Source organism: Strix aluco, chromosome 5 (genome assembly GCF_031877795.1).
Source record: "Strix aluco isolate bStrAlu1 chromosome 5, bStrAlu1.hap1, whole genome shotgun sequence".
Classification (NCBI taxonomy): Eukaryota; Metazoa; Chordata; class Aves; order Strigiformes; family Strigidae; genus Strix; species Strix aluco.
In genome coordinates, this window is record NC_133935.1 from 80,709,898 (window position 1) to 80,737,279 (window position 27,382).

The window sequence follows — 27,382 nt, forward strand, 5'->3', positions numbered from 1 at the left end:
CATCCAGCTGAGGAAGTCTCTGAGTTTAAAGCAGCAGAAGTCTGGGACAGTTTTAGGTGGAAGTAACATATATGCTTGCCACTTTCCCTAGTGCAGCTTCTTGAAATGAACCTATTTTGATACAGTGTGGTCAATTTTATCTTCTTATTGCATATTTACAAACAGAATTTAGATTAGGGACTTATTTGGAAGAGTGGGATGGTTGGTTATAATTATACCTCAATGCTCACAAGGCACATACCTGTAGGAAAGCACTAAAACTGGCCCTTTGAGTGCTTGTATCCCAATAAACCCTGTCTGCCCATCACTCAGAGACACTTGGTTTCGGTACCTTGGTGCTCTTGCTGCCAGGCCCACACGGGATGCAGGCCTCCCTGCCATAGACCTGGTGGATGGACAGGAAGGTGTTGGCTGGACACTCCTTGCACTGGCTGGTCTCCTTCTCAATGTAGTGGCCTGTCGGGCAGGGCACACAGGATGAGCCAGACTGCTCAGAACCCAGCGCACAGGCCCGGCAAGAAGAGGCGACTCCATCCACTGCATTGGTCACCGTGATGGAGTAGATCTTTGCCATGTCATTGATGAACTGTCTGCTCTGGAACGAGAGCCAAGGAACCACCCTGCTGTCATCACACCATTGCACTTGGACACTAACCACAACTCTGTGCACTAGTGCACTGATTCAGGGATCGACTTGTGCATGCATCTGTCTTTCACATGGATGATTTACCCACAGCTGCCTCCCAAGGGCTGCTATATGGTGACAGCCACTTGCCCCTTACAAGACTGTCAGCTTCAATGGAGGGCAGGAGCTCTGGCCATGAGTGTCCAAGGAAAGCTGTGCTGTGAAGCCCTGTACATAAAGAAGTACTTACATCTTGGCCCTCGTTTATTCTCTGAAAGGCCCAGGTGAATGTGAAGGAGGCGTTTTTGGAGATGATGTGAGTGTAGGATTGTTTCTCTTTACTTCTTTCCCATGATTCCACCACATTGGTGTTCTTTCGATTAACATCCTATAAAATGGACATAACATTTTTTTTAAAAGATGAAGAGTGTGGTCATACTACACTGAACACTATTGTTTTATAATATAGAGATTAATATATATAAAGGACTTTACAATTGCATTTCATATTCAATAAAGGAGAGCAAACATATTTATTCAGTTTTCCATCACTGTCAATTTTTTAATTGAGAATGGGTGTCTATTCCAAAAGATGCTCTAGTACACACAACTCTTAAGTTCAAAGTCCTATAGCAGGTTATAAACGTCATGAGGACAGACTCAGCACAGTGGTTCTTTCAGACTTGAAATTCTGGTTTTGCATAAAACATGTGGGTGGCAGAGCACAGAAAGGGGAAGGCCAAAATTCAAAGAAAAATTGTAGTTTCCACCATCTTCGGATACCCACTTTGTTGGTGTCTACTGAAACAGAACTGGAGCCAATAAGACAGCATCAAAGTTTACATAAGAAAAACGTCTTCAATCTATGTCTGTGTTTCTTATTCTCCATCATCTCTAAATGTTCCAGAGAAAGATGCTTTTCTTTTAAAACAGATTCCTTTAAATTACCACTAAAGGCAGATTCCTTTAAATTACCACCTAATTTCACTTAATTCTCCTTAAATTAAGAGCAGATTCCTTTAAAGTACCACTAAATAAAAAAAAGGACCAGCTTCCCTTTGAAGGGGCGAGGGAGCGCTCGTAGATCCAGTTACCTTCCTCAGCTCATGGACTTTCAATAAGCAGATAAGGAAAGCAAAAAACACAGCACTTTGCTTTCACAAACAAACATTGGTCTGCTGCCCTACTGATCCCCCAGATCACTGACAGAATCAAGTCTAAATTCCCAAATTTTCTGTTTCCCATCCCTCTGTCCCATATTTTGATTCATGACTCTATTAGACTAGAGGCTGCAGGAGAGACGCTGAGAATTTTATCAGTCAGCTTAACAAGGGAAAATTTGGCTCTCTGGTGTCCAATGATTTCTTTTAAAATAAACAGATAACCAGGAATGGTTTGCAACTCACGTGGTGGAGGAATTCTGCTAGGTCATTCATTAAATCCTTCCTGCAAGGGCACCGCAGATATTAAACTAATGTCATACTTAATCTTAGTCATAATAAACCAAGTGCAACTAATCACACCTATGTAGAGGTATTAAAGTGACATGTGGAATACCAGGTTCAGTCCTCAGTCATGGAGAGAGAGGTCTCACTTACCGCCATAAAGTACAGCACACAATCTGCTGAACAGATGGTCTCAAAAATAAAAGTAATCCGTCCTAGTTCTGACCCAGTCGCTCCTGTCACCGATGTCGGAGGTCTGTTTAACAGAGAAGGAACAAAACATTTACAAGGTGCTCTCCAGACAGGCAGCAATCAATCCTTCAAATTGCTTTTTGTACAGCGAGGAAACCGTCAAAGTCCTGTCACATAAAACCTGCCCTTGCAGAACTGCCAGGGCCAGGTTTGCACAGCAGTTCTGCATCAGATATCGGGCGCAGTAGGGTTATTTTTTAACTGTCTGACTTCTTTATGGTACAGTTCCCTCCTTATAATCAACACCCGAATTTGACCATATTGGTAGGGAATCTTATGGCTTAAATGCATTACATGTTTTAAGTGATTTACAACAATTTAATGGCCCCTACCCTCCACTGGTGGGGGATGCTTTCAGGAGTTTCACGCAAATCAGAAGTATTCAGGGTGTTTCCCTGCAAAGTACTAAACAGCAAACAGTAAGCTGGCGCACACCAGGCTTTTCCACAGATATGTTTCTTGCTTCTCTTTTATTTTAATTGCTCTTTGCCCATACTGTAAAATAAAAATCAGGGTTTGCTCATTGGGTGTAAGAAGTCACAATCCCCCCTCAGCTGAAATACAACAAAGGGAGGGTGAAGTTCATTTTGCCATACCTTACCTGTCTGAATATTTGACACCTGGTCTGGGCTAGGAGTCTCAGCTCACTCTTTTGACAAAGAGACACAAGCACCTCAAGCAGCTATTTCATCCTGTCTGAGGGTCCATGAGAGGTGGGATGGCCTGTTCTCCTCAGTGCCTCTCCACTGCCTCCAGGGGAAGCACAGTCTGTGCAGGCTGCCTGGAGCCACACCACAAAGTAACTTGGGTTTCTGTAAAATATCTTCAGGACAGGCACCAGTATCCACCCTATGGCAGCTTTAGCTGGTTACTTTGGGATAATTTAGAAACAGAGGGATAGGAATATCTTTTTTCAGTTTCCACACAGCCAACCAGCTGGCATCTCAGACTGAAGCAAACACTGCTAAAAACCAAGGTCTTACAGAATTGTCTGCTGCAATGGGCTGACTGAGGACACAGGAATAAAATCCAAATTTCCTCTTGTGTCTCATTCCTGACATTATTGCACTTCAGAAAGGAAAACTGGGTTCATTCCAGGGGTAAAGTGAAATAGGTGTAAGAAACAGAGATAAATGAGAAATAGATGAAAAAAAATCCTGTTCCTTACTTAAATCCTGGGATGTGCAGGTTCAAGATAAGATAGTCATTGTCAGAGCCTCCTGCCCCACTCTGAATGTGATCACCAGCCACCTCCCAACCTTCACAGGACAAAAAAAAGAAAAAAAAAAAATCAAGAAATGAATGGTTTCTGGGTCATATGGCCAAAAAAATTTCTATGTTACCATACGTGTTTAAGCAGTTCAGTACTTTAGTACATTTTAATGATGCCTTGTATAGAGTAGTATAATAATGCTTTTGGATGAAAAATTCTAGTAATTGTATGAACTGCTGATTTTATAGGCAAATGTCACCTTGAAATCAGCAAAGCAATTGAAATTCCCTGACCTGTGCTGTGCAGCTCAAGGGGGATGATCCATCTGATCTCTTCCAGCCTTAAAACAGATGAATCAATGAATCTATGTGTTAAACATACTTCAGTGCCCCTCTGCTAGAGACACGTAATTCAAAGCTTGAGTTACAACTGCCTGACAGGGCGGTTCAGGCTGAGGAAAATCTTCCTGAGAAAGCTGGAGGTGGGAGAAGTCCCGAACAGGATCATTTTCACCGGTGAGCTGTGACTGCTCTCTGCTGCAATCTTAGCACATGTGCAGAGAGAAAGATCTGAGGGCTAAATGAACAAAATCACAGGCTTTAATGAAGTTTTCAAGAAGAATTATGTGTGACCTCGATGGGCATAGTTATCACAAAACATGTAAGGAGATAAACTAGGGAGAAGTCAAATAGTTGTGTTTTTTCCAATGGGGATATTGAGATGCATCAAAGTCTATGGTGAGATAGGCCCTTGGCTGAGGGGACCTTCACATATGCAGCTCCTGCCCTCTTCTGGTATACAAGAGATTTTTTATTTCTTTGTGATATTGTGACATTGCTTCCTACAGGAAATTTCAAGCCTGGTGCAATTAAAGAAAAGGAGGGAAACTGTGTTGCGACTCACACAGCAAAGAGCATACTTATTGTGATGGGTGCTCCATTACAACAGTGATCAGCGCAGGAGACAGGCGCATAACACAGGGAGTTTGGCTCACCATTCATCCCATCGCACTTTGAGTTGCCAACATTAAAGCAAGATGTCTTCATGTTGCCTGGTAGGATGTTCCACCACTTGTACTCAAACCCAAGAGCTGGTTCAGTCCCAGCAGGGCAGGCTCTACACTCTACAGGGCGAGAAAAGGAAATCTCACAGTCAAAGCACATCTCAAAAAGTGTTTTAAAGAACGTAGATATTACTTTTCTACTCTCTGGGGCAAGTAATGAGCAAAGAAAATAATTTATTTCTTTATAATTAAACAGTCAAAGACTTATCAGGACCAGAAGAGTGGAAACAAGACCAGCATTTTATAAACTGCAGATAATGACCCCATGGTAAGTTATCTGCAACTGATCCCCCAAGACACACTTCCTTTTTAGTGGCTTCAGCTGAAGGTTTGATCATACCAGTAAACATGAATTCCTACAAAATGCTGCAGGTAGCCACTGGGCCAATACATCTCAGAATCAACAAGCCGGAGTTTAGATTAGACAATGTTGGCAGGGTACTCGTCTGACACTGCTTATAATGAGATTTTCACAGGGAAGAAGTTGGCATGGACAGGAGAATGGGTGAGGAGGAATTACTGACTGTAGTTCTGATTTCCTTCTCAGAATCCCATAAAATAACTCTCAGGATGTTTATATCAGCCAGTAAATGCATCCAGAACACAGCAGGTCAACTTAGAGCAGCAATCCCTGATAAGAAAGGACTTCAGAGTGAAAATAGATATCCAACTCCAACTCTCCAATGTTATTTAATAAGTATTTTATGCAAAATGAACTCTGGTTTATGATGAAGTGTCAATTAAACTAAGTCACATGCAAGCAGACAAATGCTTTTGGGGACACAAGCAATTTTTCGTGGACTCCTACCCTGTGTCCCATCTGAAAATGTGCCTGGTGGGCAAGGAGTACAGGAAGATGAGGCGTTGTTGTAAAAGCCAGGATTGCAGGGTGGACAATCCTTCCTCTCTCCAGAAGGAGGTAGGGTCAATGCATTGGGGAGATCCTCTCTGCAAATCTTGGGTTCAATCCATTTGTACATGATCTGAGTCTGGAAGAAGAAGACACAGGGCTCACCTGGTGTGTTATGAAGCTTTAGGACTAGTTGCAACAATCATGGTCCCCCTTGTAAATGCAATTAGGGTATTCCCAATGCCTTAGGCCAAAACCAGACCTTGTACATCCAGGACAATAAAGGAAACGGTAGAGAAGGGAAAGAGAAGCGATCTGGTTCACAGGCAATTCCAAGATATCAGAGAAGAGCAAAGCAAATATGTGAAGCTTAAAACAATTACTACTGTTCATTCTTATTTATCTAGTGAATGTTGCCATGAAAATGTTTCTGAGGAATGTCAGATAATGCTAACAACTGCATAAGCAATCTCTGTATTTTAACCATAGTAACCCAAAATATAACTTCTGCATTATAAAATCCCTTTATTGGGAAGGTATTTGTTAGCAGAGAACACCACAAGTTTTGCATTTTTTCTCCATATTGTCTTGTTCTTTGAAAAGTCCTCAATTTCTCCCCAGCCATTTTCACTCACTGAGCACATGCCAAAACCACACAGGAGCTCTCCCAACCTCTCTCCAGTCTCTCCACATCACATAAGGAGCAGCTTATGAACACTAACATGAGTCAGTCCTTGGCATTACCATATACAACAGTATCACCTCCCCATCATCACCTCTCTTTGAGGAGACAAGTTTTCTGTCTTCAGGAAAAGGCTTAAGGTGAGATGCATCACCCGTGAAGCTGGATTTCAAATTTCATCTGACTTTGGGTCTACCCCTGAAAGGGTTCAGTATCTCAAGATGAAAATTAGCTGAGTTCCAGAGCTGAGAAACCCAACTGGCAAGACTTTAACCTGGCCACAGCTCTCCCTTTGGATAATTCCGCCCTTTGGTCCCAGCAGTGCAATCAGGGATCCTTGAGGCCAGAGGCACAGGTACAGAGCTTGGCAGGGGTCGTTTCACCTTATGAATTTGATCCAGGGTCCTGAGCAGGTGACCCTGCCATCCTGGGTGTTGAGCTTCTTGCAGTCAAGATTAGCCCCCTGATAACACAGAGCTCTTCAGGAAGTATTGATCATCTTTGAAACTGTTTGAAAAAAAAGCTGGGAGAATCCTCAGTGCAGGCTTAGGCCCCAGCTCCTGTGAGCTGCAATTAAGCTGAGGCTCTCACCCTTTGTCCCTGCCTGCACTGTGTTGCAGCCAGGCCTGTGCCAGGTCATGTACCCTGGCTGATCCACATCCTGACTGACCCATGGATTTGATGTCCCAGCTTGACACTGGTCGTGCCTCATCACTATGGACTTGTCTGGCAACCTTGGCTGATGCTGGGTCTGCTTTGCTCGCTTTGCTCAGGTACTGTGAGACTGCTCCTGCTGTCAGAGTGGCATCTGTCCCTTATGGATCAGCCTTGCCCTTGCTGCTCTTGAACACTTAGATGACTTTCTGGAGTATAGCTCCAGAAATGCTTCAGCAGCATCAGGGTGCATGGCATTTAAAATAAAAAGGCTCAGGAGCTGGCAAAGTACCTGTGTGGTTGCCCAGATCCCACATACACTGTACACACTAAAGCAATCCTACTGCACCTGAGCACAGAGAAAAGGGTCAGAGAGAGCCCACAGCCACGCAGATGAGGATTTCTAAGACTGGGGCTGAAGCAACCAAACTGGGATTTTCAAAGCAGCAGGTAGGTAAAAAGTCAATAGGAGTCAAGTGCCTAAATTTCGTGAGGCCCCTTCTACACATGGAGTGGGGACAGCAGGAGGGAGACAACAATTTAATGCCCGGTGAAAAACCTGGCTGCTTTTAGTAAGTCATGGATCATCAGGCCTTTAGGCTGGTGCTTTACAGCCACTGTTCACCTGAATATGGGCTGCAGCGTCAGGTCCTCTCACTGAGCTACATCACACAGAGAGATGGCTGGGGAGTATGGCAAACCTGGACCTGTTTCCAGAGATGCAGAGCACTAAATGGTGAAAGCAGTCCTGAAAACCCAGCCAGTATCTGTGCGTCTATGACACATCTTGTTGTTGCAACTGGAAGATGAAGGGTGTCTGCAGAAAGACCCACTTCTTTGTATTCTGATGATGTCCACAGTGAAGGAAAAGGCTGTTGAGGAGGCAGGAAGAGGGTCAACAGTAGGAGCCCATTCAATGCCAGGGAGCCTTGAATGGCACAGAGCAGTGACAGGGTAATCTGCAGAAGGCTGCAATTAAAGAATTACCTGGGGGTGTAGCAGTGAACACTGCTGCTAATTCCTCGAGTCATTACAGGCAGTTAACAGAGCAAGAATCAGTGAATCAAGACTACGTTGTAGATCCTGCCAGCTCTGGGGCTAAACTCACTGCTGCTTCATTATTAAAACACACAAACTCTCAGCTACATTTTGGAACTGGCTAACCAAAACACTCCATCGTGCCAGCAAATACTAGGGCAGCAACCTACAAGTGCTATGGATTTTGACTACCTGCTATCCCATCCAGATCTAAGAGAGATGGGAAACGGAAGATAAGAGACTAAACAGGCCTGACCGTTTGTCCACACCTCTGTGGGCTCCATATCCCAGTAAATAGGAGTTTCTTCTCCAAATCCCACCGAAATCCCACCTGACTGCTAGGACAAAGAGCATGAGAGCTCCAAAGCCAGGCTGCTCCACCAGCGGGTCCCTCTGTGAGAGACCCAGTGGATCTCACAGTGAAAGAGTCCAGGTGTTTCTAGGCATCCCATGAGGCAAGCACATTATCAGCAGCTAAGCTCTGCTGCTGCATATGAATATTCCCAGGCTATGTATATATCACTATTTCAACAGATCACAGGCTCTTCTTTGATGCTAAAACTAAGGGATATGATACACATCATACCTATGCAGCCAAACACTCTTTCCACCTGAAAAAGGTACAATTATGACCTGGGCATTGCTGGGCAAGTTGTCACAAGCCAAAAGTATGCCAGGAGAGATTGCTAACAGCTAAACAGTGGGGCTTATTCTGGGACAGTACTTCACCCTGTGCTCCAACCCTCGTTTTTTATGAGCAAGGAGATAGCACCAGTGACCCAGTCAGACTAATGACAAGTGCAAGGAGCTTAGCATTTCACAATGGCAGATCCTTTAAGCAGACCCATGACAGGCAGATTCTTACAAATGGATAAATGCTGGAGAGAAGGCAGCTAAAGGACAAGCCTAAAGCCTCAGAGAGATTCAATGCTGTAAGCAAAATTGAGAAAGCAATTGGGAAAGAGATTCATAGAAACCCTATATTGTTTTCAAATCAAGAGATCACAGTAAGCTCAATGAGCTTAAAAATAGTATCATGCCTTCTACTTACCTTTCCTTCCTTATCACATGGGGTATGGATCTGGAAAAAGTCTTTGTTTGTGCATGGAGGACGCTCTATACACACACTTGATCCCTCATCTAAAAAGAAAGGGTGAGGAACAGGATGTTAAACTATCAAATGGTCCCTGGAAACAACCATAACGAGTTTAAAATCTGGAGATTAAACTGAGTCAGCAGAAAAATACAAAACAAGAATGAAAAAACAAACTCTTAGTGGAGTCTACATGAACCTTCCCCTGAACTGAAGCCGGGGAACAGGGAAAATACCAGCTATGCTGGTCACGCTGAAATTCATTGATTCAGTATAATCAGGGAGTCACCCAAACCTCACCCCACCCCTTCACCTTCAAGCAGTAATTTGTGTAGTTTGCCAAGCATGTGTGAAGCGGGATGTGACAGCATGGGAATATGTTCTCACTTGATAAGGAAGAAGAACACTCTAACCCATTAGAAACTTCCTTGCAACACTGGCCCAATTTTTCATCTCCCCAGATATTTTTGCAAAATTTCCATTCCCATCATTAGCACAGGCACAGGTCCCTAAGCATCTGCCATAGTCTGTGATATCAGGTGCTATGGTTGGTAACTGATTCTTTAAAAACTTTCTTATAAAACAACTACAAGGAAGAAAACTGAAGACATTTTGTCCATGAAGAATGTATTGCGCCCATGTTAACTGATGATCACCAACTAACCACAGCTGAAAATGCAGAGGTCTTTGTGGACTAGGGTTTGCAACTAGGTCACCACATCTTCCAACCACACAGGAGGCAGGGACAGGTCAGGAGAGATTTGGAAAGGAGATTCCTTGAAACATGACAAGTCTGAAGTCAGTGATGAAGCCAATTCAGGTCATTGCCAACTGATAACACAAATTACCACGAGAGGGCACAGCACGACTGTTATTATCCTTCAGAAGAACTGTTCACTTCGGGATCATAAAGATCTCCATTCCTTCATGTTAGCATAGATGACCTTAGCCAAGACTGACTGTTGCCCATTATGTATATACGTGCCCTTTGCAGCTTGCGGGAAGTCCCATCTTTGTTTCCCCTTTGCATATCAGCTGGAGACTAAACGTCATTGTTGGATAAAACCATTCTCACATCTGCACACAGAAACAGCTTAGAACTTTACGTACTCAGACTCTGTTGATTTGGCTTAACCCATTTGATTTATGTACCTGAATAATACATTTCTTCTTTACACTTGGTGCACTCTTTAGCTCCTTTCTCAGAATAAGTATTTCTTGGACACACCTGGCACCCAGATGAACCTGGCTTGTCACTGAAGGTACCAGGCTTGCATGCGAAGCATTCAGATGTATATGCAACTCCTGTAAGATAAACTACAGGTAAAGCACTGAAATACAGAGAGGTATCTCTGTAACTACTGCCTACCTGCTTATGGAGGAAAGAAAGCCAGGTGCATAACAGCTTAAAAATCACAGACTTTCACCACTCACTTTAGACACTTTGTCTTTGCTGACTTATAATTTAGGTCTTTAACCTTTGCTCCTCGATGCAAGTCTGACCCATGTAAGAACCTTATATGACACTCCAAGTTTGATTACAGTTAGAACAGGACCAAAAGAGTAATCCCAGATTAATTAAATTATTTGCATAGTAATTTAACTGACAGTGTTATGATATATATCCATTTATCCCTTTTGAGAGGCTTACCAATAAGCATGATCTTTCTATACAACACTAAAGAAAACCTGTTTATTCCTTTTTCTCTCTTTATTTGCTAAGCCAGTCTTCTCCAGTAGATGGCATCATTTACCAGCTAAAACGTTTTTTCAGCCTTTCTCTGTCAGTGTGAAGTTTTGCTGTTCTGCTTCTACACTTCAGAGGAGGAGACAGGGGACAATGGGGGCTAAAAAAAAGCTGTAGGCACACCCGTAGAAATGGCACTTGGCAAACACTGTGACGACAGGGCGAGATAAGACCTAAAAGGCAAATATCACTTACCTTCAATTGTGATGTTTTTCACCAGAACTGGTTTTACTACTTTGGACCCCATGAGAATCCCTGTTGTTCTCCAGTATAATATATTGCTACCTGATTTCAGAGTTACCTGCAACAACACGCATGACAGTTAGCAGACATCCCCTCACCAATAAATTGTTTTATTTCTTACTTCCATTACTCAGATTTCTTTCACTCTAGCAGCAATCCTGGCTTTTCCTAAGCTGTTTCAGGAGTCAAGAAGTAATGGGGAGACAGCTAGGCAGATGCTGTAGAGACATCTCTGAGGAGTGCCAAAGTGTGCTTTATAAAAAAGCTTCTCAACACCCCAGATTTATGGAAAACCACCAAGAGCTGTTTCTGACCTTGGAAGCAGAACTGGGAAAAAGCTGTTCTTGCCTTTATCCAGCTACCCCTGGCACTCAGGAGCTTTTATTTCTAGCTCTGTGTTCAGATGTAGTCAATCAGTTTGTTCTTAAAGCCTTGAGATGCACTTTTATACAGAGACCCAACACAACACAGAGTTCAAAAATCTAGGCTCACAAGTGAGTTTTATTTATAGGCTTTAAAAATCAAGCTCTGGCTGCATCTAACACTACAGCATCATGATCAGTAAGTCAGGCACAAACCATGAATGTCCCCAGCAGCAGTCCCACCCCTCCTGATCATCTCTGACCCCGAACAGCAGATGAGATGCAGTAAACAACCTGGTTTCCAACTGTCTTGACCTACTTGTCTTCACAGCGTGGTTCAGCAAGCAGCTGCACAAACTCCTATGCTGGCACAGGAAAGGCTGGTGGCACCATCACTGGGATAAGGGGCAGAAGGAAGTCAGGACCACTTCTTTCAGCAGCAGTGTTGGGGCCTGCTGCCTTCAACTCACCTGTGTAACTACAGTATCACTCTACTCACTAAAAGCAGAAAGTTTACCAAGACCCTGCCTGGCCTGCAAAGTTGTACCATATCTACTAGTCCGGTATAATATGCTTACTGCCAGCACAGTGATACTGGACTGAAGGTGCTATATTTTCACATAAAAAGAGGGATAAACCCTACCAGCATAAGGGTCCAGGATAATGAGATTTACAGCAATACTGTACAGGCCTGGCAGGACCACAGCTTTTGTTCACCCAGGATAAAAAGTCCCAAAATTCAGCAAAGTGGAAATATTGTATCTCCCACTTCCCAGCTACTATCCAGGGGGGCAGAGGAGAGCTGGGATACCACAGGTAACAGCAGAGCTGGGACCATATGGAACCAAACATCACGTTGTGTGGTGCAGATACCCAACATCAGCTCTGCTGCAGCAGGACTAACATGCTGAAAGCAAAGGCTGCAGAAACTGGGCTCAGAGAAGCCACCATGACAGGATTTGCAGTGCAGACAAAAGCCTTGAGGAGAACCAGAATAGTCGTCTCACCTAGCTCGTGTGTCTACATTTCAGCCAGGCATCCAAGCAACCTTCGTAGTCAGTGGAGATACTTGTACATCCCAGATGATGAGCTCAGATGGCATCATCTCCCATGCAGACACTGTCTACATCTCTCAGCTCACCCAAGTCAATGTCCTGACCTTGGATTTAGCTCCTCCTTGCCCATTTCTCCTGCCTCTCAATGTGACTCGTGAGGGGCTTGCACCTGAGCTAACAGGCACTGACAACCAGACCTGGCTCGAGAATACAGTTTCTTCTCCAGAAGGATAAGCAGAACATGGAAAACAGAGACCAGGCTGCTGTATATGCCCATAAAAAGCCTTTTCCTTCTTGCATAGTATCACCTGTGTTGGGCCTTTGGTGGTATGGCTCTGGGAATTAGGGTATGATGGTATAGTGGAAGCCAGGCATCACCATGAGCTGATGACTTGGTCTACACGTGGTCTGTGCATTGAGCAAACTTGTCCAGCTGGGCCACAGGCCAGCCAAAGGGCTGCAGCTCCCAACGTGGACATGCTTGTATCAGTGCTGCAGGAGCCACCCTGGTGCTGCCAGCTTGCTTTTCAACAGGGTAAGTCACCACAGAGCACAAGCTGGGTGCAGTCCAGCTCTTCTGCACACACTTGAGAATAAAATGCCCATCCTGCCTGCCTCCACATACACACACTGCTCCCGCCACTCTGCTGAGCAAGAGGGAACGATCTCACGTTCTCATGACTGTTGTAGATTTCAATTACAATCATGCAGAGTGACTGTGGTGTGCAGATATGCATAAATCTATTTAACCTCATAAAGCACTTGATTCAAAGCCCAGAGAAATCAATACAAAGTCTTGCATCTGTATCATTTGCTTTGGGATCAGACCCCTGGAGATCTTGGTGGCTTTTCCCTCAGTGCTAAGAAAGCTGTGCTTCTTCAGATTCATTCACAGGATCTGGCCCTTGTTTGCTGTCTGCTCAGAGGAAATCACAGACATGCATAAATGGAAAAAAGCTTCATGAAGAAATTTTTTGCACACTTACAGAATGAGAGCCCCATTCCCCATTGTCTGTTAGCTTCACCCACTTGTCTGCTGTGGACTCCATCTCCTTGCACTGGTCATTTTGTATCTGTTAATAAAAACACAAGATCAGTGACCACAATCAGATGCATCTCTCTGTCAGCATATTGACTGCTGGCTGGGAATGATAAGATTCAGCTTTGTTCCTCTTGTCTAGATATTTCTGACAGCAGCTGCCTTGCTTGTGGCAAAAAAAACCCTAACTTTCAAAACCTGCTAGCAGCTTAACAGTGCCTCCAATGAATACCCCTGGTGCAGACAGAAAAAAGAGCAGGAGGAGAAGATCTCATCCTTGTCCTCTCACTATCTGGTCAGACTCATATGCTGAGCATCTTGGCTTGGCTGCCTCCTCCTTCTCCTGAGCCCACTAAGACCCAGTTCTCTAAAATCCAGAGGCTTCTAAGTCAGAAGGGAAGTAGGAATGGACAGGCCAAAGCTAGAAGACAAACTGCTTTCTCTGAAGCCAATATCTGCTATGTCTTTGGCTCCCTGCCACCCAACCTCCCTAGGGATGAGAGTAACATTATCAAAGGAAAGGCAACATGAGATGGAAAGCGTGCCCTGGCAGAAGTGTGAGCTTAATGGTCCCTAGCCCAGCTCCAGCACAGCTCAGCAGCCTTTCCTTGCAGCAGGCGTTGCTGTGTGGCCTCACAGCGGTCCACTTCCTTCCTCTCATAACTGTCTTCTCCGAAGAAGAAGTATCAAGTCCCTTTGAGGCACAACAATTACTCAGCTTTTATTCCACCAGGGAGAAAGGCCAGTCCAACACTTTCAGAAGACCTGGGGTCAAGCATCCTCCTCAGGTTGCTCCACATCAAGTCTGGAATAAGTTGCATAACACCACATCCTCCAAAGTATATCTGCACTTAATTCCCACCTAGATCAACAGCATGGAGGAAAAGAGGTGAGAAGAAGCACCTAAGTAGAAGGTGGATCCCTAATTATCTTGCACAACTGAGCTACAGCATCTTTGTGACTCAGTTCCCATCTGCAAAAAGGAGATAAGAGTATATAGTCTCTTCTCACAAGGTGTAAAGGGCTTCAATATGTAAAAAGAGCCTGGGAAGGGCAGGCTGCAGAAGCACTAGGTATCTAACAAGAAGTGTCCATGCTTGCTTCCCACATTTGAGGACATCTCCTTGCTTATCCTCAAACTGGCAGTGCAGCCACATGCACCTGGAGAGCCCAAAATCTTCACCGTTGCCCAGCAACCTGCAAGCTACTGCCACTGAAATGGCACTGTCCAGAGCTAAAGTGTCATCATTAAATATATTTAAGCACAAAGACATGCTGGAGAAAAAACCCCAAACTTTTAGACAAGTGTTAAATATGGTTTCCCTGAAATACAGAAGCTGACTAGGAATTATTTACGTGGGTATTTCTATAAAGGACTGCACTTCTCACTGCTTCTTGAACAGGGAATGATAAATTTAAGGAGGTGAATGAGTGGGATAAAAGTAATAATCAAAAAGCCATTTTCAAAGTCAGTGCTCAGAGAAACAATATATTTGCTCCATTGCAGGTACAGAATAGTCAGTCAGTCAAGCAACTGGAGCTAGGATTCATAATCCTGGTACATTCATCTGACAGCAGAAAGCATATTTGCTGCTTTCTCCCCATGAAGGAGGCATAATAGTCTAACAGAAACCTGAAATGGCTAAATAATATTGCCTGCACTGTCTGTTATCAAAGCGCAATAGTAATCTATTTCACTGATGTAGCAGCAAGAGGGTGCCCCCAACAGGTTATTTTTGTCTTCCTTTCCCACCTCTACTAAGGATAAAGGATACTTTGCACTTTTGTCTAAGCTTCAAGAAACATTAACCCACACTAGCTAAGGCTTCTCACTCCTGTGATATATACCGTGATCTGTGTGTTTGGGATGAAAACCAGAGCTCAACAGATACAGAGGCAGCAACAGAGGAGACTGAAAATTTCCAGTCATCTCCTGCTCTGAGTTGTCCCCCCATTATGTTTTTTTCTGTCCCAAATGGCAGGTACAACAGGCGAAGGAAAGCAATGCAGGTGTTGGTGGAACCTTCCAAAGCATCTCAGTGACGTGGGGCATCTACACCACACTGCAGAGCCCGGTGCTGGGAACCCTCTGGCTCCCTGGACCCCAATCAGTCCATCCACATGGGCAGAGCAGGGTTGCCTTTCCTATTCTGATCACTGCTGATCAGATTGTTTTAGTAATCTGGGTACAACATGGTGCAAGCCCAGCCAGGCTGCTCCCATTTCAGAGCTAATGATCCCCAGCCCCTCCATTTCACAGTCCAGACGTGTCCTCGGAGCCTAATTCCTACCAGGGCTAAGGTTTCCAGATGCTAATGCCTTGGAGCACTTCAGGTTCTGGATGCCTACCTTGGAAGAAGTCTTTTGAAACGTTCTTTCAAAGGCATCTCAAGTCAAACACCCCCAAACTGAAGCATCTACCACCAATAGCTGTCTCATAAAAGGCAGTCATGACCCCTAATGGAAAAATCCCAGTGCATGGTAGATAGAATCAGTTTAGCCTGAGTTTTGAAGCTGAATAAATGCCAAAAGGCAGCATAAGTGACAGAAAGAGGAGATTTTTTTTTTAATCTTATTCAGCGATAACAAGATATGGACATATAGGGAATGTAAAGGGAGGAAAAAGCTGTTTCTAATGATCTTTATCTGGATTGAATTCTTACAATATAAGGTTGGATTCACCATATGAAAGGCCTTACAAAAAATTCAAAGAAGATGTTGTTGTCAATATACTGGTATTCGAAGAAGACAGAACCAGATTTCTTCAGGTGCACAGCGTAGATGAGAGAAACTGTACAATCATCCCTGTTCGACTCTATGTAATTCCCTCGAGGCGTCCACGAAGAGCTAATGAACATAAACAAAACAAGCCTCAGCTGAGATCACAGACACAGATTTTTCTTACACTACTATGCAAAAACATGTTACTTAATTAAGAACCTAGAATCCCACAATAGCTGACTGCAGTGAATTTATAACTTTATTACTGGATTCCCATTTATTTTTCATGTGAATTTAATACTTTTCATTAAAACCATGCATGGGAAAGGATTCAGTGGAAGAAATTTAGGACCCAGCCTACATAGGAAAAGTTTATTATCTGTAGGTTCAAGATGCTTTCAATTATACTCAGAAACAGCCTTCTGCAATGACCATGGGTCTCTAAATAGGCTGTGAAAGCACCTTTGGGCTGCATTTACTATACCATGACCCTGGAGCTTTCCAGCTACAAATAAGAACAGCTCCATGGTGTTCTTAGACTAACAAGCTGCTGATGAGCCTGAGGAGACCACGATGACACCAAAGAGATGGCTACAAATTTCACTTCCCAGCCACTCTTTGCCATTGGTAGGTCTGGTTACCCTCTGGAGAGCTTAGGTAAGTCATTAAGCTGGCATTGTGCTGCTGAGTTGTCTCAGGTTCACCCATGGCTGCGTAAACCAGATGCAAACAGAAATTCTTACTTGTTGCAGCTGTCGGCTTTATTCTCTGCTGAGCCAACTGCCGTGTCCATGAAAGTCGCCACGTTGGAGAATCCTGCTGGTAGCTCATCCCACTCATCAAACTTGATCCCGCTGCCCAGTGAGTACGTCCCCTCTGCACATTTGCTGCACACTTGGTTCTTCATCTCTAGGTATTCACCAGAGGCACAGGAGAAAGCTGGGGAGACAATTGTTTCCAACATATGAATGGAGAAATTAATCCCAACTAATTTCCTTTGGTTTTCTCCACTTAATTAACTAAGAGTGAACTGTGACTAAAGGGAACCAAGCAAGAATGTCCCAGCCCCAGGAACACAACAGCTGGAGTACCAACACTGGCTGCAAAATTGAGATGTTCACCAGTGCCTGCTTCTACCAATGTAGCAGCACTGAAACCAAATCTCAGATGACGGTTCCTGATTTGCAGCTTGTCTCCGTTGGCAAAACAAGATTTAGAAATGAAAACTCTACCCACAGACTGTGTCCAAAAGCAATTTGGAAAATGAGAGCTTGTAATACAGTTCTCCTCACCTTTGCTCACCCATCTGTTACACCTTGAACTCAATTAAAATCACCAGCACCTGAGAGCCAGAGTAGACTCATATCACCCACCCATATAGTAGCTAAGAAGAGTGCACAGCAGCGTGCTGACTGTAATATAACACTACAAACCTTAGCCGAGAGTTGCAGATCTAATTCAAGGCTCTCTCCACATTTCTCCTCACATGGGCTGCCTACAAAGCCTTGAACATCTTGCCTGACAGACCAGGTGGTCTTGGAAAAGATCACTAGTGGGCCTGTGTCTTGTAAATGAGGATCTTTGATGGGTGTGATATTAGCATGTTGAGAGAATAAACATTGGTTGTCAGCACAGCAAAGACTGTACTTAAACATATGTAACTAGGGGAAGTATAATTTAGAAGGAATGTTCACAAAGTGTTTTTTTTACTGATATCTCTAAAATTACTTACTCCAAGTAGCTATATGTCCCTTGTTCCGGTCTGATCACACCTCTATCTGCTAAGGGAAGAATATTCCCATTATATAGAGGAAATGCACACAGCAGCTGAAGTTGTATATGACCACAGAGCCCCATGTCTGTGCCAGGAATCATTAACTCCTGCCAAGATGCTCATCTCAATGGCAGACCATCCCACTTTCCCCCAGCCCCATGCTGCACCATGTCCTCTCTGAAACTGAACATCCCGGATGAAAAACAAATGAGCACTTTCTGCAGAGCATAATATTTCCTATGTTGCTCGATTTTTAAACTTAACTGTGTCAGTCTAGCCAAAGCAGGATTCAGAGCAATGCACACAACTCACATTCCAAGAAATGGTGGGATTTTTTACTGTTTCATGCATGCCATGTTGTGCAGTGACAGGTATTTCATACACTCACTTTGAGAGACATAACTCAATATTCTGAGAAACTGTAGGACAAGACCAGACTGCTAACCAAAGTGGTGAAACTGGCCCAAAACAACTGATGCCAGTTGAAGTCCCAGCATATGCAGTTTTATAGATGTGCTGATGTTTATCTAACTGCAGAAAAACTTGTTTGACTGTGAGTACTTTGATAAAGACATGGCTGTATAACACCAATTTCCATCTGAATCCAACTGCAGTTCAGGTTCCCATTTCTGTGCTGGATCCTGAAGCATTTCTTTGTGTAATTGTCCTTGACAGGCAGATTGAAATGCAGACAAAAAGGTCTGTTTTGATGGAAAGATCTGCCAAAGGGGCATTTTTCCCTCTTGGTCATATCAGCATATTCTGAATTTGAACCAGTGGACTTCAAGACAACAAATCTGTTTTTCTAATCTCGTTGCTCACTGGTGATGGACCAAGAAGGAAAGAAGCCTAGCAGGGATGGGGTTTGGGGTGGGTATATACAAGGAAATCCTGCCACAATGGATTTCTGTGAAAGACTGATAGACAGGCAAAAGATCCACCCTCAGTGGAGGCAAGTAGTTTTCAGTAGGCAGTGGCACGTGACACAGCAGTACAGCTAACATCCCATCTGACTACCTCTGCGACCTCAGCTCAAGCCGTAGGTTGGACCTGCAGCTGGGGTCAGAAACACAGCTTTCTTCAGAGACCTGGAGAAAAGTAGCGAGCAATTCCCCATGCGTCTGAACTGAGACCACACCTTGTACAGCTTTTCACCTTAAATGCATAAAGGTGTTCTGACTCACTGTTTTAGCATTATTAATAAATCCTACTTTATTTTTTTCTTTTGAAGGGTTCAAAGAGAAGCCATCAGGAAGAGAAGTAACAAAGCGAGCTTTCTCATGACATATTTGAATGCTTTAACAGTTTCAACACTTTTTTTTAAAGAACGTTAAATAGCAAGAAATGAGAGAGCTGATAAACCACATGTTCCAGATTTGTGAATTTCAAATAAGGAGTCAGTAACGGTGAGCGATTCACTGCCACAATGAAGACGCAGAAGGCAGCAGAGCCTCCTCTTTGATTGCAGTGAGGTTGAGCAGAGATTATTGCTTTAACTGAACTAATATCTTTTAACTCCTTGCAGCCTGATCATTTCAGATTAAAAAAAGAGTATAAGAGATCAGGCAGACTGCCACACAGGACACCTCCATCCATCGCCCACCTTCCAGGAGACAGATGAGCCTTTTTCTTATATAGGTGGGGAATTACCTTCTTTCTCTTTTCTAAGAATCGTATTTCAAAAGCAGCAGCATTTCCCGTCAAAACACATACGCCTGCAAGCAAACTAGCTCTGAGCATGCCAGCTGCTTGCCAGGTTCAATTTGGGGCTGAATGTGGCTAATGGCAACATGAACCACTTTCGACATTGGAACAGATGCATCGTTTGGTCTCATTCCAGGCGGTTGGGAGCAGCTGGAGGGGGATGGGGAAGAAACACAACGTATGACGAACATGGAGATGGTCTCCTCTCCTAGAGTGTCACAATTTGTTCCTCCAGCAAGAGGGGAGACCAAAAGTCAGGCCAAACCCTCTTTAATCTAAGCAGCATCAATTCAGTAGTCTGTCCCAGATGGAGAGGGGCAGGTTGTGGCCATGCCCAGAGGGACCCTGCAGAGCAGATGTCCCCCACGATGGGCCAGAAGGCACTTGCAGAGGGACAGGGCACAGACAGATGATCTGTCCCAGGGCACTGGCACTTCGCCTTGCTCAGGGTTGCTCCAACTCACTAAGACACAGCTTAGACCTCTGAGCCCATTTGTTTAAGAATTTGATACTTAATTTTTGGAGAAAACATCTCTATTGAATAACTCCTTACATGTCTACCCTGTTTCAGAAAACTGAACTAAGGCTGCTAAATCACGTAGGCAATTCTGAAAATCTATTCCAGAATCGACACTATTGATCCTGTTTAGACATTAGAGTATTCCCTCTCCCTCTCTGACTGCAAACTTTCCTATCACACCTTTCAAATATCAGTTTAGGTGCTACACACCAACTTACACAGAGCAACGCACATTGTGAAAACTGAATTTGAACTTCTTTCTTTCTGTTAAAAAACCTGTGAAATGCATTAGAAGTTTTCATGACTTGCCCCATCATGGGCATTTTTAAAACCGGGAGAACATTTTCAGAGGCAGTTAGGAACAGTACAACATACTGTGGTACTGAATACACTGATGCCTTCAGTAGCTCCAGTGAAGCTGATACAATTATTGGTGAATTGCGGCTGTAGCTTTCTTAAAAAAAAATACAGAAGAAAAAAAATGTTGTGGTTTGTACAGGCAACTGGTCTTGGTTGCCTGTACAAACAAAAGATGCTGTAAAGTACTGTTAGATAGACACTGCCACAGGCAGCCACACACATTCATACGTGCATGCAATAAAGCTGAAACTGGATTCACTTCATAAATAATTAACAAGTGCTATAGTACTAATGCCCACCGAAACCATTGTATAAGTCTTGTCAAACAGACCTCATTTCATTTTTTAAAAGGATTACAAGTCACTTGATAAAGGTGACTGAGTGGGTGTAATAGACTTAGGGTTTCTAATACAGTTAACTTAGTTTTGCATGTCATTCTGATGAAGAAGGTAGTACCACACAATACCAGTAAGGCACATCTTAAATGGATTAAGAACTGCCTGAGTAACAGATCTTAGACAGGGCTGTCGGTAGGAAACCATCACTGAGCAGGGAGGAAGGGGGCAGCTCTGCCTGCCCCAGGACCGAGTTTGATGGCTGTCCACATTTTTATCAATGATCTGCAGGCTAATAGAAAGGGAACAATATTAAAATTGGTGGGTGAGAGACTGTTGTCAAGCTTGAGCCCACCCGAAGTCAGTGTGCTTCAACAGAGTCAAAGGTAAAGACAAGCCACTGAAGGCAAGGAGTGCTGGCCCTGCCTGCAGAAGGCTGAAATGTATCCCAGAGAGCAGCACGCCTGAGGGTCAGAGTGGACTCACCATTCATCAAGAGCTTCCACTGTCAAGACACGCAAAAAGGCACTAGTGAGTTCTCTGGATATATTTAGAGGTGGAGGTAGAGAAGTGGAGGATGAGACGTGTGTATTACAGGCAAGAAGATCATTCTAATACTGAATATAGTTGTGATTTGGCATTTTTAAGACGTCAGTGCAAAACAAAACGACTTTAAATGCTTTTAAAATTAGGGGTAATGTCTTGCAGTGAGAGATAGGAAGTGCTTAGTCTATTTATTTTATCAAAAGAAGATTGAGAGTCCACTTCATTAATATATAAGCATCTCCAGGGGGAGAAAACACAAGATGCCACTGGACTCTGTAATCAAGCAGAGAACTGCGAAAGAAGAACTACCTTCTGGAAGCTGAACCCTAGACAAACTCTAACTGGAAATAATGCAGACATTTTTAATAGGAAGAATGACTGATTGCTGGAACAATCTGTCACGGCATGCAATGGACCCTTTGTCTCTCAAGTCCTTCATACCATATCCGGACACCATATGGAAGAAAAGCTCACGCCAAATACAAATTATCAGCCTCAGCATCAGCCTAACTGGATGCACTTTAATGGCCTGTGAGATCAAACTAGAAAATCTAATTAATCCCCCTCCTCTTAAACTCTGTGAGTCAAGAGTGATGGTACCTTACCTCCCTCCTGGGACACACCACAGAAGTGGGGCATCCTGAAGCAGGAGTTCCGACACTGTGTAACCACTTCCAAGGGGTGCTTGCAATAGATTACTTTGCAGATCTGATAGCACTTTACAATCACTTTGCAGACATCAAAATGGCTCCCCAGAGGGCAAAACAGACCATAAACAAGCTTACCTCATTTGCCCTTTGACTGCAAGGCACCAGGGTCACGTTCTGCCTTTTAGTACAGCTGTGGCCCTCCCAGTGATTTTGGTGGACTAGGATCAATGTTAGTTGGCATGTTTCTCTTCTAGTAACTGACCCTAACAATCCCATGTTGCTTAACTTTCTCATGCTGGAGATCAGGACAGGCTTATCATGAACACACCTGGACTAACAGAGTAGATCCTCACATGTATATGACCACCCAACTTCTCAGGTCTGAAACCTTCCTCTGGAGTGTTTTCTCATGTTGAGTATCTCCCAGATATTGCCACACTGTGAGAGGGATCAGAATATTTGTGATTGCACTAGAAGATTAATCAAAGCTGCCTCAATGCCCTGCATCCTCCAACACCAAACCTATAATATATTGCTTTCCTCCTTTATGCAGCCCTGGCCACTCAGTTTTACACCCTCCCTTGTCTAGCTTCTCATCCCACACCACTTGGACCCACTACTTCTACCTCTATCACTCTTCTCAGCAGACATTTTCCTCCAGACTTTTCTTACTTAAGATACCTAAAACTATTTCAGCTCTTCTCTTTATTCTGTTGCCATTAAGCATGTGCACGTTCATGTGTATCCTTCTGTGTCCCCCTGACTCTCAATACATTACAATTTAAAAAAGACACAGGACTGGATTTTGACAGATTATAACGACATGCAATGGAGTAATTCTACCCAAACCAGTGAAAATACACAGGAAAAATAACCTCAAACACTGGCTTTCCATCTCTTCCCCCTCCATTCCTATTTTATTCATCTAAAGCTCCACTGCCTGTGATTCGAGTGAGATCTTACTATCTCCTGCAGGCAGAGTCTGGGCTGAATTATCTCAGCTTCCCATAGACAGAGGTGAAAACTGTAGCTCGAAAGGAAATATAAGTTTGGCAGCATCACGCAGTTGTCCCTCTGAACAGCTGCTGGTTTCAGCAGACACATGCCACAGACCTGGAGGGGAAGATGTGGGCAAGGACAAGTACATAGAGGCATCTGTTCAGTGATACCCTGGGACATCAGGGTCCACACAACATGGAACCAAGGACCAACAAAAATACAGGATGAGGAGAAAAAAAGCAAGCCAAAGGACAAGAGGAAATCATTGCTTCATTATTAATGTTTCCTATAATCTCAGCCAGCTTCAGAATGTCTTCCATGAATAATTTATATGAGGCTTCTCCAATAGACCATGAATAATTGATGTTCGTTTTCTTCAGTCATTATATCTCAATGTGTTACCAGGAACCAGACTGAATCCTAATTTAAGAAAAAAAGTCTGTCAAGGCTGTTTAGGCTTGAAATGGGATCACACTGAAAGCTGATGTAACTTCAGGAAGAGCACCTTCTGTGGAAGAGACCCTTCCTTTTAAGAGTAAATAATTTTTCCTTTTACCCAAGAAATTATAAAACAGAGCAATGCTTTTTCAAGTTCATCTCTTTGACAGGAACAGTACCATTTTTTTCCCACATGACATCCTTGTCTTTAAAATGGAGAGACATGGATTCGAAGAATGGACCCCTCAGTGGATAAGGAATTGGTGGAATGGACACGCTCAGAGTTTTGTTCAACAGCTCAATGTCCAAGTGGAAACCAGTGACAACTGGCATTCCTCAGGGGTCAGTACTGGGATCAGCCCTGTTTAACATCTTTGTTGGTGACATGGACAGTGGGACTGAGTGCACCCTCAGCAAGTCTGCAGAGGACACCAAGCTGTGCGGTGCGGTCAACATTCTAGAGGGAAGGGATGCCATCCAGAGGGACCTGGACAGGCTTGAGAGGTGGGCCTGTGCAAACCTCATGAAGTTCAACAAGGCCAAGTGCAAGGTCCTGCACCTGGGTAAGGGCAATCCCAAATAAGGATAGAGGCTGAGCTGTGAGTGGATTGAGAGCAGTCCTGCAGAGAAGGACTTGAGGGTACTGGTGCATGAAAAACTGACTATGAGCCAGCAATGTGCGTTTGCAGCCCACAAAGCCAACCATGTCCTGGGCTGCATCAAGAGAAGTGTGGCCAGCAGGTTGAGGGAGGTGATTCTCCCCCTCTACTCTGCTCTGGTAAGACTCCACCTGCAGTGCTGTGTCCAGCTCTGGGCTCCCCAGCATAAGAAGGACGTGGACCTGTTGGAGTGAGTCCAGAGGAGGCCACAAGGATGATCAGGGGGCTGGAGCACCTCCCCTGTGAGGACAGGCTGAGAGAGTTGGAGTTGTTTCACCTAGAGAATAGAAGGCTCTGGGGAGACCTTGTAGCAGCCTTCCAGTACTTAAAGGGGGCTACAGGAAAGATGGAGAGGGACTCTTTATAAAGGACTGTATTGAGGGGTAACAGTTTTAAACTGAGAGAGGGTAGATTTAGATTAGGGATTAGGAAGAAGTCCTTTACTGTGAGGGTGGTGAGACACTGGGACAGGTTGCCCAGAGAAGCTGTGGCTGTCCCCTCCCTGGAAGGGTTCAAGGCCAGGTTGGACGGGGCTTTGAGCAATCTGGTCTAGTGGAAGGTGTCCCTGCCCATGGCAGGGGGATTGGAACTAGGTGATCTTTAAGGTCTCTTCCAAGATAAACCATTCTATGATTCTATAATTTTCCCCAGCTGGCCTGGCAAAGAGCACAGTTTTATTATCACTTTTATTTCATCATTTGGACACTGAAAGGTGTGGTTTTGGAATAGGAATACTGAATAAATACATGATGTGTGGCATAATGTGGAGGAAGGCAGTCATCACCAAGAGGTTAGCAAACACATTGTCTGCCAGGGTTACAACCATTCTAGTGACTCAACACTGGAGATGGCAGGAAACATATCTCGAGGTGAGTGAGTAGCTCTCAAAGTCCCACTGACTCCATCAGGCTTATTTGATTGCTCATCAACCAAAGTGGTTGGTACAAATGGCTTCCAGTGCCATTTAAGATGTCCTCTGCACACACAAACACACACACAGTGCTTGCCTCTCATCCCTCTACCAAGCCATAACAAATCTCAAGGTCTTGCCAGCTGCTTTCCCTGTTGAAACAGAAATCAGTGGCTCGGAGGAAGCTGTGTTCAACTTACTTAATTACACAAATATGGTGAAGAAACCATCAAAAGACACTAAGGCCAACCTTTCTCTTGGAAGTCTCAATACATACATCAGCATGCGGTTCCTGGTAACTTCTCCAGGAACTAAACTCTGTGAGTTCAGTGCAAACTCTTCTGCTTTTATAACTATTTACCTAGAAGAATCTGCTTCAAAAAGCCAACAATGGGACATTTTCTCCAAAGACAGTGTATTGCTCATACACAGATGAAAACATCTGGAAAAATTACCTGTAAAACTGCAATATCTCTCAGGGTAACAGTACACATTAGGAAAATATCCAGATGGAAATGCCATGATAAAATGTAGCCTCAAGCCTCTGTCCAGGTGAGAAATTTAATGTCATCAATAGGACTCATCTACCTGACTTGAGTTAGGAACATGCATTAGCAGGGATGTTCTGAGAGCAATAGGAATAAATATCTGCTTGAGTGCTTTGCTAAATCACAGCCTTTTAGTAGCGACTCTCAAACTGTGCCATGAACACCACTGCTGGCTAAACATCTTTGCTACATGACAGCCTTGCATTAAGTCCTCAGTTTCAGTGTTCCTCAGAGCAGCCTCCGCTGCTGTGTGCTAGTCCCCTCCCCAGTGTGATGTAGTGGGAAAGCTTTTCCTTCTCCTTTCAGAAAAGACATAAAAATTTTCCTAGGGATACAAAAGAGACTCAGGTAAAATTGGGTTGCCCAGTCCTGCAGGTCATACGCACAAAAGTACCCCTATAAAGATCATGACTTTGAACTCTAACTCTTGCACATCTTGCCGTTGATGTCAGAGATGGCTCCAGAGACAAAGTTATATGTTTTTCTCTGTCAGATATCCTTAATTGCTAGGTAAGACATGACAGGCCAAGGGCCAAATGTATAGCATATCAAGAAATTCTCAGTTTTGCTGGAATTCATGCCCACTAAGAATCCGCTTTTTTGGTACTTAGGTGTGAGAGAGTAACCTTTCATATGTGACTCTTATATGTTGACAGGCAACTTCATGGGAGCCATGGAACTGTTCAAAAGAGAAGGGAGACGGGAAGGTGTTAGCCAGAATGAGGGAGAAGATCAGCATATACCATTCAAGAGAGCAATCTCAAGGATGGAGGAATGAAAGGGGAGATCTTCTGAATACATTTTTTGAACATTGTCTCAAAATAGTACTTTCCTACATCTCAGGATACCCAACAGAACCTGTCACCTTATATAAGTATATCTATGTGCATATGTCACATCTCAATGACATGGTTAAACACCAGCAGCCATTAATAACTTGACCTCATTGTTTCTTCCAAGGTGAATACCCAAAGAAGCAATGTCTGAATGACACTGACAATGAAAAAAATATGTCTGAATGACACTGACAATGAAAAAAATAAGGTTGATGAGGACAAGATCCAGTGCTTTCAAGACATGAGAAAAAATGGAAATGGATACATGCCTCAGAGCTATGCTGATGTCACCATATTTCCTCTCTTCAGCTGAAACAAAGAAATCCCAATCATTTCAAAGCCTATTAATGAGACCACAAAATAATCCTCAGTGAATGTCAAGTAAAAAAAGGAAAAAACCTCTCTGATGATTTGTTAGGATTCACATGTTTGCTTCAAGAGGCTGTAACTCTGGGCTTATTTAAGCCTTATGAAAAGTAGTTCTTACATGCATTCGTATGTGACACTGTGGTGATAATAAAATTTTTTGATTACATAAGAAACTATTTTGAGATAACATAAATAAATATGACTGTGTAATAAATAGCACCATTCTCATGGGAGTATTTGTAAGTATGTTCACATCCACATCTGCAATAATGTAAACATTAAAGAAACTACTAAAAGTTATCATTGTTATTTAAAACTTCAGCAGAACCAATTCTTCAGCACAAAGACTACATGGAATTTGCCTGAATACATATCTAGTTGACAATGAACAGATGTAAACTTTATGTCAGAAAGTTGTAACACAAGCACACAGATTTTGACAGACATATAACATTTATATTATATTATCCATCTACACAGATGTGTATACTCATACACCGCATATTATAAAATTTACAGATGCCCAACGACTTCAAGGAAGTTAGGAGCAGACCTACTTCTTACCTGCTTGGGATATCCAATCTTACCAGAGACAGAGAGAACATCAAATTCAAACCCTTCTATTTAAGTTTTCTGTTAGGAAAGCAGAATG

General features: G+C 43.5%; 1 protein-coding gene across 1 annotated transcript in view; it reads right to left on the bottom strand.

Moving 5' to 3' along the window:
- The window catches only part of ELAPOR2 (endosome-lysosome associated apoptosis and autophagy regulator family member 2), a 103,465-nt gene that overhangs the window by 17,283 nt on the left and 58,800 nt on the right, over nucleotides 1–27,382 (bottom strand). Inside the window, exons 3-14 of the mRNA XM_074827939.1 lie at nucleotides 16,826–17,021; nucleotides 16,061–16,208; nucleotides 13,309–13,395; nucleotides 10,858–10,963; nucleotides 10,068–10,220; nucleotides 8,874–8,962; nucleotides 5,407–5,587; nucleotides 4,530–4,658; nucleotides 3,491–3,581; nucleotides 2,224–2,326; nucleotides 876–1,013; nucleotides 332–595 (exon numbers count right to left, since the gene is read on the bottom strand). Of these exons, the coding sequence (XP_074684040.1) occupies nucleotides 332–595; nucleotides 876–1,013; nucleotides 2,224–2,326; nucleotides 3,491–3,581; nucleotides 4,530–4,658; nucleotides 5,407–5,587; nucleotides 8,874–8,962; nucleotides 10,068–10,220; nucleotides 10,858–10,963; nucleotides 13,309–13,395; nucleotides 16,061–16,208; nucleotides 16,826–17,021 (1,685 nt within the window). The remainder of the gene's footprint in view (nucleotides 1–331; nucleotides 596–875; nucleotides 1,014–2,223; nucleotides 2,327–3,490; nucleotides 3,582–4,529; nucleotides 4,659–5,406; nucleotides 5,588–8,873; nucleotides 8,963–10,067; nucleotides 10,221–10,857; nucleotides 10,964–13,308; nucleotides 13,396–16,060; nucleotides 16,209–16,825; nucleotides 17,022–27,382) is intronic.